The 16943-nt window shown below is 42.7% G+C and overlaps 1 protein-coding gene across 32 annotated transcripts in view; it reads left to right on the top strand.

Moving 5' to 3' along the window:
• Positions 1-16943, top strand: part of kif1aa (kinesin family member 1Aa) — a 315620-nt gene that overhangs the window by 212834 nt on the left and 85843 nt on the right. For all 32 annotated transcript variants that reach the window (XM_063046119.1, XM_063046118.1, XM_063046117.1 and 29 more), the window contains 5 exons: positions 6674-6792; positions 7298-7383; positions 14194-14329; positions 16021-16183; positions 16542-16632. In XM_063046119.1, the coding sequence (XP_062902189.1) occupies positions 6674-6792; positions 7298-7383; positions 14194-14329; positions 16021-16183; positions 16542-16632 (595 nt within the window). The remainder of the gene's footprint in view (positions 1-6673; positions 6793-7297; positions 7384-14193; positions 14330-16020; positions 16184-16541; positions 16633-16943) is intronic.

Here is a 16943-nt window from a genome sequence, read left to right as displayed (position 1 = left end):
GTCATGCCAAGGCATCGCAACAAGGCTTGCCAAGGCATTCAGTTTCCAAACGTGTTACAATTAATCCCAATTGGCTATCTCAGCACAGCGGCTTTGGAAAAAAAATAATAATTTTATCAAACTGTTTTGCCACATGCTGTGCTGCCATTTTGTAAACCGCTGCGCCAGATGCTGGGTATATTCTGTTAATTTTACAAGCTCTACAGTAGAAGCTGGCTCTAACAATGTTTAGCCAATGTTTCCTTTCAACTGATGTTTTTCATTTCTTTGTTTATTGTGTTGAAAGCTTTGTGTTCTGAGCATGCCACCTTTGCACCTCACCAATCTTGTTACCAGCTCCGTTGCATTGGGCACCGTATATTCAGTCTGCTTCAAGTGTCTTTCCATGTCCAAGGAAAATGGTGATTGTTGCATGAGTCACACAGGTGTTTTTTATTCCTATCTGTCCATTTTCAGATCAAACCTGTGCTGAGCTAATTAGTACACCATGGTCACTTGCCCCTGGAACTAGTTGGAAAAGGAAGGGGATTAATTTTGTTGGAAACCTAGTAATATCTCTTCATTAGAAACACATTTAATGAAATATGTATTCTTAATTATTTCTGAGGCAACAGAATCAACATCAGGTTTTAAATTCTCTTCATGAAGTATAAAAACAGATCTTGTGCTAATGTTAACAGTAAACACAGTCATATTTTATAAGCCCCTCCCAAAAATCAGATTAAAAATCATTAAAATTTGTTGTAGATATCAGAAGCTCAGCATATAAACCATATAATTTTGGTGGAACACATTGGACAGTATCTGATACAGTGGTTATAAAAGCAGAACACAGAGCAGGTTAAGCAACACCTGGGGAAAGAGAAACAGTCAATGTTTCGCGTCCATGACCCTTCATCAGGGATGTTAGTGGCCCCTCACAGAGAAAGAGCCAAGGGGCATTGTTGTTGATGCTTTGATTAGTTGTTCATGATGTCACCCCTGAGAATGTGCTCACTTCTGAAGTTCTGTGTGTGTACAGTAGGTGGGAAGGTCTGCATTCCAAACTGTGGTCTTCATGGTCTCTACTGAGAACTTTTGTAGAATGAAAATTTGGGAATGCCAAACATGGAAGTAAAATTATATACCATCAGCATCAGACCCACCTTATAAAAATGAGTAGAGTGATCTACGTTCTGGTGATACACACAGCATATTGTCAGTTCATCAGATGGCATACAGAATATTCATTTTTGTATGACATTTCCAGCCCTATCCAATTCTGAAACTTTCCTGGCCAGAACTGGGAAAAAAATAATCAAAGTATGCAAGTCTAAACATCTAGAAATATTAAGACATTTATAAAACCCACAATTTGAACCCCAGTACCACAAGCAGTGTATTCCCCCCCCCCCCAACTATCTCTCTGGTTAAACACTGACCAGTAATTGAGATCATTCACAAGGAAAAGCATGACCCTCCGCCTTGTTGCAAGATTGACATTCATTTTTAGCCATGTGTAAGTGACATGAAATGTGGGAGGTGCAAAAGTGAAAGGAAGAAATAATCTGATATCAACATAAGTCACTGAAATCAGTCAGGAAATCTTATTTCACTCATTTAAATCCAATGGTCTGCTGGACAACAAGTGTTGGCAGGAAGACTAGTGTTTCCTCAATTCGACCAACTTTGATTCCAACTTGGTGGAAATTCTCAACTTTTAATTATCATGAAATTGCCTATACATCATCCCTCAATAATAGAATTATTTAAATATCATAATGGAGTCTTAGGGTAGAATTACTACCAAATCGTCTGATGTATCTCGACACTGAGCTCACTACTGCTGACACAGAAGGTTCCTGACCTTTTCACAGGAGCATGAAGAACATAGTATTGATTACCTTGGGAACCTGTTTACCGAAGGTGAGCAGAATTGTCAATCATGTGGAATTTTACAGTGGTACATGGAAGTGTAGTGCACTGAACCATTGCAACTTCAGTATTGTTGCTTATTTTCCACTCTGTAGCAGAAAGCTTCACAAAAAGATTACAAAAGTGCTCTTCACAATTCTGCAGATGACTAAATGTCATTTTCTGGCAGTGGCTCTCATACAGCTGGCAGTCATTGATTAGAAGGAAATAGACCATTTATCACATGTTGCTTAAAATGCAAGGTTCTCCTAGATTGTGCCCAGAGGATGCATTGGAGAAGGAAAAAAATCACGAAAGGTTTGGATCTGATTGCCCCTTTACTTATTGTTAGTTTAAGATTTTCAGAGAGCTTCCTCGCTCCTAGGAAGTTGCATTTTTCTAAATAACCTGACCACAAATAATGAAATTTATTCAGGTGAAAACAGATCATAGTGTGCGAAAAGAAATAACCTATGGTTATCCTTCGAAGCATTGAGTATTTCAACTTCAGCCAATGCTGAAGGTCATACTTTGAACACATACCACATTTAGAAATAGTTAAAAAAAAAAATAGAATTCAGAAAATTGGTACCAAATGATTAGGAAATGGAAACCCAGTTTTATTTTTTTGATATAAATGCCAATTTTCAGTTGCTGCCAATGAATTCGGGGCCATGACATAATGTTCCACAAGAAATGCAGGCAGTTGCTTTGCATAATCTCAGTATAAAATATGGGATGGATAACTACATAAACTAATTTAAAATCTTGATGTGAGAAACTTCTAGATGATACAGAAAAATGCCCCTAAATGTAATGCAATGGCTGAACAGCAAGTTGTCCCAAGATATCACCCCTCATAGGGGCAGAACGTTATCTCCTTTGCTTTCCTCCGCTTCCCACAGGCTTTGTGAAAATTGTGACAGAAAACGGCAAGTGCCTGGTAAACTTTCACTATCTCTCCAGATGAGTCCATCAGAAGTTTTGATCTTCAGAGTATTATATGTCATGTTTTTATGTGGAAAATTTACAGTTTAAGCAATGGAAACTGGGTGATAGTCCCATTTGGATTTAGTTTCCTCTTGAAGCAGACTGAATCCACTGGATCCAGTATGGTCGCTCATATTTAATGCTACTGAATATTTTCTTTATGTTCTTTTTTACTACAGATGTTTTTATGTCCACAAAGTTTGCTTGATTGCAAGGCAGCAGTGACTCCCTCCCCTTCCATGCTGATTGTGACTTGTTGATGAAGCTTTTAGTGCTACATGTGTGGTTGTCTCCAGTTTCTCTCACCTGGCTGGCTGTGGCTGGCTTCTGATACTGCTTTGTTTTGCTGCTTTGCTTCCTGGCACTGTGGCGTACTGTATATGTTGGATGAAGATTGCAGGTGGTTCTACTTTGATCACTCAGGGACTTTACTCTTTACTCCCTTTCCCAGACTTGAATACAACCTCATCAATGGAATCCTTTTTGCCAATGGCCAATCAAGAGGCCTTCTTAACAAATTCAATAACCTTTTCCTAAAACTTAGTGAGCAAGAACAAATAATACACTTTTCCTGTCACTCTAAATACCCATTTACTGGGTTGCTTGTCAGTTCCTATTCAAGTGATGGCTGTTGAAAATTTTATCCATCTATTGTAAAGTTACTGCAAGTTGTCCAGTTAAAGGTCTGACTGACTTGGCCTACAAGAATTCATTAATGGTTAAGTCATTTGAAAACATCCAGCAGTGCCTGTCCATGTAAAGTTGCTGAGGCTGCTGGATGGTAGCAAAATGGCTTCAGCTAGAGAGCATGGTCCTGCTCCACAAATCATCTTATGACGGAGATGAGCACAGAAGCCTGTTTCATGAACGTGTCACTGTTGAAATTTGTTTCAGAGCTGAAGGCAAAACTTCCAAAAGTAAGAAAGTTTTAAGTTCTGACAACTTTAATAACATTAAACATAAGTTAACAGTTCACACCAAAGTAATGTTAATCTTGAGAAGACTCCTGAGAAATGGAATCCTGTTCACTGTTGACATTAGTTAAAGAAACCTGAGATGGTTATTTCAGACAGATAAGCAGGGCAACATGCAGAGATTGGCTGATTACATATCCATGTTTTTTACAAAAAAACATGTTCTATTTCCTGCTTGTCTCATCTAAAGAGAGTGTATTCTTAAGGAGGGGGTTGGTCATCTAAGAAAAATACTGTCGAAATAATTCTACGTTTGTTCATCATCCTTTATAATTTTGGCCTATTTATTGCTGTTTCCCTGAGTTTGTTTTTCAGTTAACGAGAGTTCAGGATACCCGTCAACATAAGGAACACTGGAAAACCATCACAAAGTGTCTTTGTTCCTCACAGCTGAGATTTCCTTCAGAGCTAGTGTTGGATTCTCCATGTTTTGGCCATTCTAGTCAGTGAGCATTAGTCATTCACTTTTCTTGTCACTCTTGCAGTGTTGCTTTGTCAGTTTCCTGGACAGGTTTATGATTTGTTGAAAATGGGCTCTGACTGACCAACAGTCCAGACCAACTTTTGATAGGTGCTGCACGTTGTCCAATGATTACAAGGAGTTTGGCATTCTTTTTCCAAAAAGTCACCAACGTAAGACTCACTTCTGTCTCCTCTGCCTCTCCTTTGCATTCCACTCCATGAAAATCCTTTCAGAACGTAAGCTCCTGCACCTTCGCAGATTTTGCTGCAACCCACCATGAGCTGCTTCCTTCCTGGTACTTGCATACGGACGGAGTCTTTTCTCTTCTTTTCATTCTTTCTATAAATTCTCCTGTGACTCATTTTTCAGGGTCAGGAATCTGAATTGATCTATGAAACATTGGCCTTTGCCAGTGTTTCCAATGACATGGGGATTGGAACTGTGCTTGACTGGATTTGGGGGATCAGTGAATAGCTCGCCACACTAGAATTCTACCAGGAAGAACACATATAAAGAAAATACATCCTGGACTGATCAACAATGTGCACGTGTTACCTCTTCTTTGAGAAGGAATACGCAATTGGGGCAACAGTTATTAAAATAAATATATTTTCTGGCTTTGACTTTTACTCGTTCCTTTAGAGCAAGGTTTCCCAACCTGGGGCCCACAGATCCGTCGCCTAATGGTAGTGGTCTATAACATAAAAAAAGGTTGGGAACCCCTAATTTAGAGGGATCTATGAATGAACTTATTCATCCAGAGGGTGGTGGAGGCAGGTACTCTCAACTTTTAAGAAGTATCTGGACAAGAACTTGAATTGCCAGTGCACGGTAGGCTGAAGACCTAGTCCTGCTAAATGACATCTGTCTGCGGAAGTACTTGGCGATGAGCATAAACATGGTGGGCTGATGAGCCCAATTCTGTGCTACATCATTCTATATCTCCATGTTAGGAAAATGCTCTCTTGGTTAGATTGTCAACTGTGATTCTATCAATGCCACACTTGCCTTTGGATCAGACACTTGTACATTGAAGGCTTCTTCCAGAAACACCAATGTTAAGAGGGAGAACATTAAGGTGCTTTGTTATGAATCAAAAGAAAGTCTCGAATGAAGTTGGATGATATACCTTCAACTCAGAACTATGGACCATCATGTACTATCTTGGAGAATATGACTTACTTTATTTGAAGAATGAAATAGTTGCAAAAGATATGCTTGGTTGGCCAGTTATTAAGCATCTTATTCGGAGATTTGCATTTCTTGGCAGCTACTCCTTTACGAAAAATTGCCTCACCAGTTACTACTATTAAGTATCCAAAAGTAACGTTTATATTTGCTTAAACTTTCCCTGAAGAAGCAGGAGGACAGCCGTGGTTTAAAGAGCAGAAGTGGTGTTGGATATAGACCAAAATGCTTTTGGTTTTGACGAGTTTCAATCACAAAGTGAGCCAGCTAATTCTGTGTTGTGGGATCTGAAGTCCACTGTCAGGTCCCATCAGTATCAGCTAAGGCTCCAAGTCAAGCCAGTATGCCTGACTGCAGATCAGACTATTCCAATTCTGCCAATATTCAGCTATACCTGGCCAGCTGAATTCTCATGGCTACTTCTATGCTTAAACTCCCCACCCGCACTTTCTATATCCAGGACATACACTTCTTCAGGTGGCAAGCAGATTAGATGTCACCAGGACAGCTTCTGAACTAGCACGAATCCATTACCCAGTGGGTTAGTACAAGACGTGATTTGAATGGTCGAGGCAAAGTGGACAGCAGTCTGCTCCCCGACTCTGAACAATGCGACAATCTGACTGAACTCAATACTTAATGCAACCAGAAAATCTGATATGAAAACATAAGGAGCTAGGGATATGTGCTACAGAATCCAACCACTGCCACCAGCCCATTGGGTTGATATATGACTACTAGAACGAAAAAGGACCGTGTGGGCCAATCAAGTTGGCAGTTTCCATTGGCCAGTACTCACTTCATGTGGGGAGAGAGAGAAAAACCTAAACACCAACTACCAGCAAAGTGGAGTGATGTTAAATAAAGTCAGCTACAGATCATATCTACTTAAAAAATATTGGAAAGGCAAAAATCAAATCCAAACCTTCAGTCATTCCTATTCTCCAAGTATCTTTTCTTTCTCGCAGTCCTGTGGAGTGCGCTCTGCCCTCAAAGATGTCTTGCCTTAACCACTTCCAGCCGCAAGACCCACCAACCAACTGCACCCTATTTTCTAACAGCCCTAGCAGTGAAGTCCCTGAGCCAATGTGGAAGTGTAGAACCACCTAAAGGTAAAGTTGCAGTTAGGCAGATTGGCTCATGTGCTTTCTGTTCTTCTTTCCAGAGCATTCGTTTATCTCAGTAACCTGTTATACCCAGTGCCACTAGTGCACCGTGTGGCAATAGTCAGTGAGAAGGGAGAAGTCAAAGGATTTCTACGTGTGGCCGTCCAGGCCATTTCTGGTAAGCAAGAAAGTGTGAAAAGAGTAAACATCAAAGTGAGGTAGAGTGGGTCACACGGAGTCCATTCACCCTGCGACATAGTGGTATCATCAGAAAGGCGAAAACCATAATAAAGAACTGTATGGAATGCATTTGGTTACTCAGGGATTAAATCAGTAGAAATCATTAGAACAGAAAAAGGATTTGAATACGGTGAAGGTTTGCAATTGCCATTGTATTCTTTTGCCCATTGCAATCTCATAAAACGTGAAAGCAGGACAGTTGATTTACTCGTACCATTTAAGATTTCACTTGGCATGTGAAGTTAAAATGACCTGTTCTTGTGTTTTCATATTTAATACTGTATTTTTAACATGCACATTGAAGAAGATTTAAAACTGGATATAAATTCAGAGTATGCTTTCTTAGTCTCATTATCATAAATCAAGCGCTGTTAGAAAAATAATTCCAGGATTAACAACACAATGTGTTAACTGAGCAATATTTTTATTTTTCCTACTTTTAGCTGATGAGGAAGCCCCAGACTATGGTTCTGGGGTTCGACAATCAGGAACAGCTAAGATTTCCTTTGATGACCAGCACTTTGAGAAGGTAATGGGGCTTTTCTTTGTGTACTCACTTCCTGAACCACATTATGGGTGGCTTTACCAGGTGATTTTATATTTCTTTACAAGAAAAGGGAAAGCCATTTTAGCCCATCTGGTTTATGCCAGTTTACAGAGCATTCTTCAGAATCAGGTTTAATATCGTTGGCATATGTTGTGAAATCTGGTGTTTTGTGGCAGCAGGATATTGCAATACCTAATGAAAACTATAAATTACTATTGTAACTTAATTTTAAGATAAATAAATGGTTCAAAAACAATGCAAAAAACATTGTGAGGTAGTGTACATGGGTTCATTATCCATTCAGATGTCTGATGGCAGCGGGAAATATGCTGAGTGTGTGTCTTCAGGCTCCTGTACTTCTCCCTGATGGTAGCAATGAGAAAAGGGCATGTCCTGGGTGATCAGGTCCTTAATGACAGATGCCACCTTTTTGAGGCATCGCCTTTTGAAGATCTCAATGCTGGGGAGGCCACTGCCCATGATCAAGATGGCTGAGTTTGCAACTTTCTGCAACTTTTTATGATCCTGTGCGGTGGCTTGCTTTACAAGATGGTGAAGCAACCAGTTATAATGTTCTCCATGGTACATCTGTAGAAATTTGCAAGCATCTTTGGTAACATATCAAGTCTCCTCAAGCCCTTAATGAAATGTAGCCGCCATCGTGCCTTGTTTGTAATTGCATCAATATGTTGGGCCCAGGATGCTGACACCCTGAAACATGCAACTGCTTGCTCTTTTCACTGCTGATCCCTTGATGAGAACCAGTGTGTGTTCCCTAAACTTTGCCTTCCTCAAGGCCACAAATCAATTCCTTGGTCTTACTGACGTAGAATGCAAGATTGCTATTGTGATCACTTAACTAGCTGACCTATCTCACACCTCCGCGCCTCCTCATCACCGTTTGAAATTCTTCCAACAATAGTTGTGTCATCAGCAAATTTATAGATGACATTTGAGCTGTGCCTTTAGAGACAGTAGAGCAATGGGCTGAGCACGCATCCTTGATGTGTGCCAGTGTTGATTGTCAGCGAGGAGGAGATGTTAGTTGCAACCTGCACTGACTGTGGTCCCCTGATGAGGAAGCCAAGGATTCAGTTGCAGATGGAGGTACAGAGGCCCAGGTTTTGGAGCTTGTTGATTAGAGCTGAGGGTATGATTGTGTTGAACGCTGAGCTGTAATCAATATACAGCAGCCTGACATAGTTATTGCTATGTCCAGGTGACCAAGGCTGAGTGGAGAGCCAGTGAGATTGCATCCACTGTAGACCTATTGAGGCGATAGGCAAATTGCAATGGGTCCAGATCCTTGCATAGTTAGGCAGGAGTTAATTCTGGCATGACCAATCTCTCAAGACACTTCATCAGAGTAGATGTGAGTGCCACTGGACGATAGTTGTTGAGGCAGCTTATCCTGCTCGTCTTGGGCACTGGTATGATTGTGCTCTTTTGAAGCAGGTGGGAACCTCCGACTGCAGCAATAAAAGATTGAAGATATCCTTGAATACTTCCGCCAGTTGGTTAGCACGGGTTTTCATTGCCCGACCAGATACACCATCAGGGCCTGACTCCTTGCGAGAGTTCACCCTCTTGAAATATGTTCTGACATCGGCCTCCAAGACAGAGGTTACCGGGTCGCCAGATGCTGTAGGGATTCGTACAGGTGTAGTTTTATCCTCCCCTTCAAAGTGTGCATAAAAGGTGTTTAGCTCTTCTGGGAGTGACTCATCACTGACATCCATGATGTTAGGTGTCACCTTGTAGGAAGTAATGTCCAGCATACCCTGCCAGAGCTGACGTGCATCCAATTCCATCTCTAACTTCAATCTGAATTGCTTTATCACTCTTAAAATAGCCTTTCGTAGGTCATACCTGGGCTTCTTGTATAGTACTGGATCACTGGTCTTGAATGCCACTGACCTAGCCCTCAGTAGACTGTGAATCTCCTGGTTCAGGAAGGCGCACGTCATCCATACAGGTTTTGATGAAGTCACTGACAAGAGGCATATTTATTCAGATGACAAGGTGAATCCCTGAATAGTGTCCAGTCCACTGACTCAGTGCTCCCTCCACCATACCTTCTTGATGCTCGCCACTGGTGCTCTGGAAGTAGAAGTACAGCAAGGTGATTGGACTTTCCAAATGAATGAATATGGCGTGGCACAGTAAGCACTCTTGATAGTGGTATAAGAATGGTCAATTGTGTTGACTCCTCTGGTTCCACAGGTGATAGGCTGGGTTGGTGGTAGTTGTTCAGAGACTTCTACAAGCTGGCCATGTTGAAATCCCCTGAAATAATAGGGAAGGAAGGCAAGTGGGTGTGCTTCTTCATGACTGACGATCACAGTGCTCAGCTCCTCCAGTGCCTGCCTGGCGTTGGCCTGAGGTGGAATGTACACTGCTACCAGGATGCTGGCAGAAAACTACCCCAGCACATAAAGTGGATGACACTTGACCGCTAGATGTTCCAGCTGGGCAGAACCGTCACATCAGTACACCATGATGAGTTAATCATGAAGCAAACTCTACCTCCTCTACATTTAACAGACTCAGCTGATCTGTCTTTGGGTGAATGGTGAAGCTCTTGGGCTGCAGTGCTGTATCTGAAATGGTGGGTGTAAGCCATGCTTCCACAAAGTAAAGTACACAGCAGTCCCTGATGTCCCTCTGATACAGCAATCTTGCTCTCAGAGCTTGAATTTTATTTTCCAGGCACTGTACATTTGCCAACAGGATGGTTGGGAGTGGGAGTTTCATTTGTTTGTACCTGTAGCCCAATTCTCCCTCGGTTTTCTTAAAAGGGAACTGCACTCGCGATTGAGTCCGCCATCCAGGGTCCATTGATTTTGAGGATCGACGATTTTTTAAACATCTTAAAACAATGTTGTTTACTAAAGTACCCACGGTTGTGACTGTGGATTTCAGTTGTGGTAGCCCTAAGCAGGAACGCTTAATGATTTCCATCAGAGCTGCACACGGAGAGTCACCACTTATCAGCATTGTCTTGACATCTTACTTCCTGTTACCCATTCTTACTCTTTATTACCCATTCTCACTCCCTCTTGCCCATTCTTACTGCCTGTTATCCATTCATACACCCTTTTACCCATTGTTACTCCCTATTACCCACCTTTCCTTTGTTCCCATCGACCTTCAGACTCTTCCACTCACGACACAGGGGACAAATGTGCAGACTTCACATAGACAGCACTGGAGACAGGATTGAACCAGCATCACTGGACCTGTGAGCCACCAGCTCCAGTGGTTGCACTACTGCCATCCTGGAATAGAACCAGAATGGAGTAAATAGGTAATTTACCAACAACATAAAGATATGAAGATTAGTGTGCAGCTTGAGAATATTTTAAAAAGGTTTCTGGGAGGCACAAGTTAACAGACTAATTCTGAGAAATCGCTGACTAACTTCTAACCCTGAGAGCAGCCATGCCAACCTCTAACCATAAGAATATCTACTGTAATCTTTCAGCCTAAGAATGTCCCAAATTACCTTTAACTCTCAGAATGCCCACAGTAACTTGAACCCTGGAAGTGCCTACAGTAATCTTGAATCCTGAAAATGCACACGCTAACATATAACCCTGAGAATCACCAAAGTGACCCCTAACCCAGAGAATGCCCACAGTAACCTCTAACCTGGAGAATTGTCAATGTATCTTTGAACCCAGAGAATCCCCACTGCATTCTCTAACCTTGAAAATGCCTACATTAATCTCTCACCCTAAGTATCCCCACAGTAACCTCTAACATTGTAAATATCCACACTAACCTCTAAACATGAGAACGTCCAAAGCAAACACCAGCCTTGAGGACACCCACAATAACCACTTACCCACGGAATTTCCTACAATGACCTCTAAGAAAATCCACAGGAACCAGGAGCCCTAACCACATCTATATCTTGAGAATACTCACAGTGATTTCCAGCCCTGAGAATATGGTGCTTAGAATTATATACAGAACAGTAACATACATCTTCAGTTTCCATATGATCTGGGAAAGAAGGTTTTTTTTTAAAGTGAAATAGAATCTGTGATAGCAAGGTTCTGCGGAGCATTCAGCTAGATGTGTGAAATGGTTCCAAGCTCAATAAATTGGTACTTGAACTTCCAAACCTAATGACTACATGGTACTTTAATGGAAGATTAAGGCTCACTCATGGAGTGACAACAAGATGTGACAGCCATTTATTTTGGAGAGATGCAGGATAATACATTTTGGTGTGCAGATGAGGTGTTCAGGAACTACATCAATTAGGGCAAGGTTGATTTAGGGTAAACAGCTCGAGGCACAGCATGAGGTATTGTTTCCTTACATCTCCAGTGACCCAGATTTGATTCTCACCTGTAGCACACTATCTGTGGTTTGGTAGTTTAACTGGTCACTGTAATTGTCATTAGTGTGCGGACAAACAATAAAGTCGCATGATGGGAGAGTGGGGAGAATAAAAATGGAATCAGTTTAGGGTTAATGCTAATGGGTACTTGAAGGTCAGCACGGTCTCAGTAGGCCGAAGGGTCTATTGTAGGACTTTAACAATCCTGGATCACTTATTCACTAAATTACCCTTGATGGCAAATGAAAGCATCAATGTGAGCACTAAGATTCTAGGATTATTCCCACCAGAGCAGTGAAGGTCAAGTGGGAACCCAGTGGAAGATTTTATATCCAGGAAACGTAGAGGAGTCTTGACTCACCAAACACAGAGTAGCAGAGATGGTTTAGCAGCGAGCGATAACTTAAATAATAAACTGCAAAATGACAAGCCAGAAGGTGGCACAGAACAAGAGAGAACAGATACCTAACACGGCAAGGCAACAAGGGACTGAAGGCTAGGAACAACGAGGAGCCCCGGGTCTGTTGAGTGGATATGGGGTTCTGACGGTCAGTCCAGATCAGGAAGGGCTCATTGTTTCCCCATTGGCCAATGTCTCCATTCCTTCAAGGCCCCTTGATTGCAAGTAGCTCTCTGTCTCCTATTCCTTGATGGCACAGTGTAGAGATGAACTTCATGAGAAGAAAGCACAAGGGTGTGTCTTCCCATCTGGTCCTCACTGGGAGAGGATGGCCCATGTCAGATGCACCCTCCTCTACCACAAAAGGTCCTGAGGGGTTCAGAGAGTTGGAGAGGTGGATGAAGCATCTCTTGAGCTCCCAAAAGTGTAGTCCGTGGCAGCAGACCAAGTTATCCATGAGTTAGGTGACCTCGTGAGGGAGGTGAAAGAGGCGACGATTTGGCTTAGTTTCCAATGAACCAGTGGTAAAAGTTGGAAAAGCCCAAGTGTTGCAGCTGTTTGAGAGAGTGCGGTAGGGGCCATTCAACAACAGCACACTCTCTCTGTCTCCATGGTTATGCTGTGGGGTGAAAGGACGTAACCCAGGAAGGAAATGACTGGGATGTGGAACTGGCATTTTTCTAACTTGCAGTAAAATTAGTGTTCGAGGAGGCACTGAAGGATTGATCAAACGGGGTCTTGGAGTTCCTTGGAGAAGCTGAGGATATTGTTGAGGTAGATGAACACATACCGGTGAAACAGGTCTCAAAGGATCCCGTTGATGAAGGCTTAGAAAGTAACTGGATCTTTGGAAGTCTGAAAGACATCACAAAGTATCAATAGAGGCCGTTAAGTGTTATAAATGCTATCTGGCACTCATTCCCCTGGCAAATGCGGATCAGGTTGTATGCACTCCACAGATCCAGGTTGGTGAAGATCTGGGCCCCCACGGAATGCTTCAGATGCATTATCCATCAAGGGGAGAGGGTAGCAATTCTTTATGGTGATATTGTTTAGTCCGCTATAGTCACTGCAGGGACGAAGGCCCCCATCTTTCTTTTTGTCAAGGAAGAACCCTGCACTGGCTGGGGAACTAGGATGACTGTGCTGTAGGCCTTTAGCCCTACGTATATCAGCAGCGAATTTCTCATATTTATTGCAAATGGTTGTTTTATTGTCCCATTTAGCAACTGCTCAGGTCAGAGCTCACCCAGTCAAGAGAAATGTCGAATGCAATCTTGGCCTGGTCCTTAAAATACAGAGGTGGCTGAAGCTAGAAATGTAGGCTGCACTGGTACAAGAAGCTGCGATATCAGGTTGAGGATCCGTCAAAGCATTCGGGCACTGGAATCTGGTTCTCCACGGGAAGTTGTTTGAGAGTGGCAAGCAGCTGGTCAATGGTTTCCTGCTGCTTTTAGACTGTGTGCTTATGTCAACAGACAGCTTCCTCACGGCTAGCCGAGGTTGCTGGGTAAATCACGGGTTCACTCCTCCTGTCAGGAAATGTAGTGTAGGCCTGACCCAAACGCAGAGCAGCAGTGCAATTTAGCAGTGAGCGATAGCTTTAATAAACTGCAAAATAACAAGCCACAGGGGGCCACAGAACAAGCGAGAACAGGTACTTAATATGACAAGGCAACAAGGTAAGTAAAGGCTGGAAGCCACTGTTCAAGGCTGGCTGGTTCTATAAGTGAACAAGGACTCTGGATGAGAGCAGGGTTTAAGTAGGCTGCAGGTGATGAGTTACTTATTGGAAGATATTTTGTTGGTTCATGCTGGGCCTTCCACCTCCAGTGTGTGAGACGGTGAAAGTGGAAAACTACATGAAGCAGGGCACAGTACTGGCCTTCAGACTATATAGTTCAGGTTGTGCCTGTATGATAGGCTGAATTGTCTTTACTGCCAAAATTATGACTAACTTGATCAATGTTGTCACAAATTCTTGTCTGATTGATGAAGGGTATTAGAGTGATGTCACTCTGTTGCTCTCTGTTGTGTTTAGTTTCAGTCGGACTGTTGCACGGCTGGAATGTCACGCTCAGGCACGTCGCAGGAGGAGCTGCGCATTGTTGAAGGGCAAGGTCAGTCAAGCGATTCAGGCCCTTCAGCTGATGAGGTTAACAACAACACCTGCACAGGTATGCACTGCACTTGCAAACACACCGCACTGTATATTACCGTGGTTGAAGCTGGTGGTGCTGGGATGTGCATGTTTCAGAAGCCAGGAGCTATTTGGGAAAAGGTATTACCTTCTCAGGGTATCTAAGTGCTAGCTGGGAGGGCACATCTTCACCACTGGTGTCTTCCCAGAAGCTGACAGAAGATTCCCGTTCCTGGATAGAGCCACTAAAACTTTCCATGCCTTTTTTTTCATTCTTGCTTTCATTTCTAAACCTGTTGACTGCATACCAGGTAATACAAGGGACCTACGCTGGATAGAAAGCTGTCAATATGTTATTGGAAACATTTAGTGGTTGGATATAACAAACTGTGTTGGATATCTGTCTACTTTAAAAGCAGATATCTTTAGTACAACACTGTGGCAAACGATCAGGTCAGTAAGACTAATTGAGTAGCATATTAGAAGAATGAGTACCAGTGTAGAGGGCTGACTGGCCTGTGTCCACACTTTGGGATTCTGTGATGCCCTCTTCTTGGTTCCTGTTGAGATTGTGACTCATGGACAACAGATAAAAGAAGAATCACACTTTGATATGATGTTATCCATGGTTTCACAGGCTGAGAGATTACTCCAGGACCCATTTTGTCTTCAAAATGGTATTGTGATGTTTTCTGTGAAAGTTATAGAAAGAACTGAAACATCATGTGAGATTCTCAGAACAACGTTAACAGGTTTCCCTGTTAATGCCACAGTGAAGTTGATGTTCCGCTCTGATGTTTCACTACTTTTCTCAGTTGACAAGAGTAATCCTACAGGTGTTATCAGTGCAGCTACGATCAGGCGACGCAGGACAATGTTGTCATTGAGTGAACAAATGGTGCATCGGTGGGAGGTAGTTAGGGTCAGGGTTCCCACGGAGTCAGGGGTTCTGCATGGGCTGGTGAAGAAGGGGTGTGCATGGGGCCATGAAGATCCATGAGGTAGTCCTGACAGGAAGATTCTGGGAGCCCTTTGTAAGAACATGAATCAAACAGTGTAGGCAATGCCTGTGTATTCTCCACCTTTCCTGGGGGACAAAGGAAGATTTGTTAAAATCTTTCCATGACTATAGACTCGACGTGAATCTACATAATACAGAGTGTATTACAGTGTCAGTGGCAGAGGTCACTGCATTCAGTCTGGAATGGTCCTGAATCTAGGAAGCTGAGACGAGCTGTGTTCCTGACCTCTCTGGATACAATGCTGTGTGTCCACCAAGGCCAGTGAGGAGGTAGGCAGTCCGGAAAATTTGCAGTCACTGGGTCGGTGAGGTGAGGCAGTAGCAGTGGGAAGCAGTCTAGGACTGTCTAAGCACCTGCTTTTGGAGTTGAGAGTTATGTTGCTGCTTCCCAAAGTCCATGAGGAAGACATACATGGGCTTCCTACGGTCTGCTGTGGTCAGGGTCATGACTGATGCAAGATTTTGCAAACAGCAGTGCAGGATTTAGTCGGGGGTATGTTTAAGATGGCATAGATGTCCCTACTTCATAAACAGGAACTTTCTCCATGTATAGTTAAAATGGTTATGGGCAAGAGTGAGACATGGAACTTTAACCCTTGCTATTTTAGACACCCTCTCCCCCTCACTCCGTCACCACCAACTTAAACCAGTTCTGACCTTGTGTGAGATTGGCGATAAATGTGTGTGGTTTTGTCTCCATTTTGCAGCCACTCAGGAGGAGCTGGACAGTCCAGTGAAGTCACCAGTAGATGCACAGGTAGATGGTATAGTAGAACATCTCAGGATTGGCAGCAACTTCACTTTCAGAGTGACTGTCTTACAGGCATCGAGTATCTCAGCTGAATATGCCGATATCTTCTGCCAGTTCAAGTAAGTAAGCCATTGACATCCTGTAGAAGCATATTGCCCTGCCTATGGATAGCATGGTATTTTGCCACTGAAAAGTGGTCCATTTTTCCCATTAAGAGATTCATCCCTTTATCGTGATGCCGTAGTGCCATCTTACCCACAAGCACTACCATCTTCTTAAAGCAGTCTTAAGAGTTCCTGTTTAGCAAGGTGAGATGGAGAGTGGGTAAAATAGCCCACTGAAAGCTTGTGATTTTGCCTGTATTTGCAGCACCCCAAGAATCTGATATACTGACCCAGTACTATGACTAATTGTATGTAATGCTTCCAACAAAGGTCTGTCTGTGATTTTACTCTTTTTTTTTTTACTTTGCTACAGTTTCATCCATCGGCAAGAGGAAGCCTTTTCAACAGAACCATTAAAAAACACAGGCCGAGGACCCCCACTTGGTTTTTACCACGTGCAGAATGTGAGTCGGTATTCCGAATGCCCACGCAGTACTCTGTCACACAAACTGTACAGGGCGTTAATGAGACCACACTTTGCAGTTCTGGCCATCCCCCTGAAGCAGGACAATAACACTGATCCTCAAGGGACCAATTCTGTTCCTAGTTCCCTTTTAACCTCAGTGTACTTGTAGAATCTTTTAGAAGCTTCCTTTACATTTTCTGCCACAGGTGTTTCATATCCTCTTTTTGTTCTCCTAATTTCCTTCTACAGTATGCCTCTACATCCCTTTCAATCTTTCAGGGACTTACTAAATCTCAGCTGCCTGTACTT

The sequence above is a fragment of the Mobula hypostoma genome, chromosome 4 (genome assembly GCF_963921235.1).
Source record: "Mobula hypostoma chromosome 4, sMobHyp1.1, whole genome shotgun sequence".
Lineage (NCBI taxonomy): Eukaryota > Metazoa > Chordata > Chondrichthyes > Myliobatiformes > Myliobatidae > Mobula > Mobula hypostoma.
This window is presented reverse-complemented; position numbering and strand designations above follow the sequence as displayed.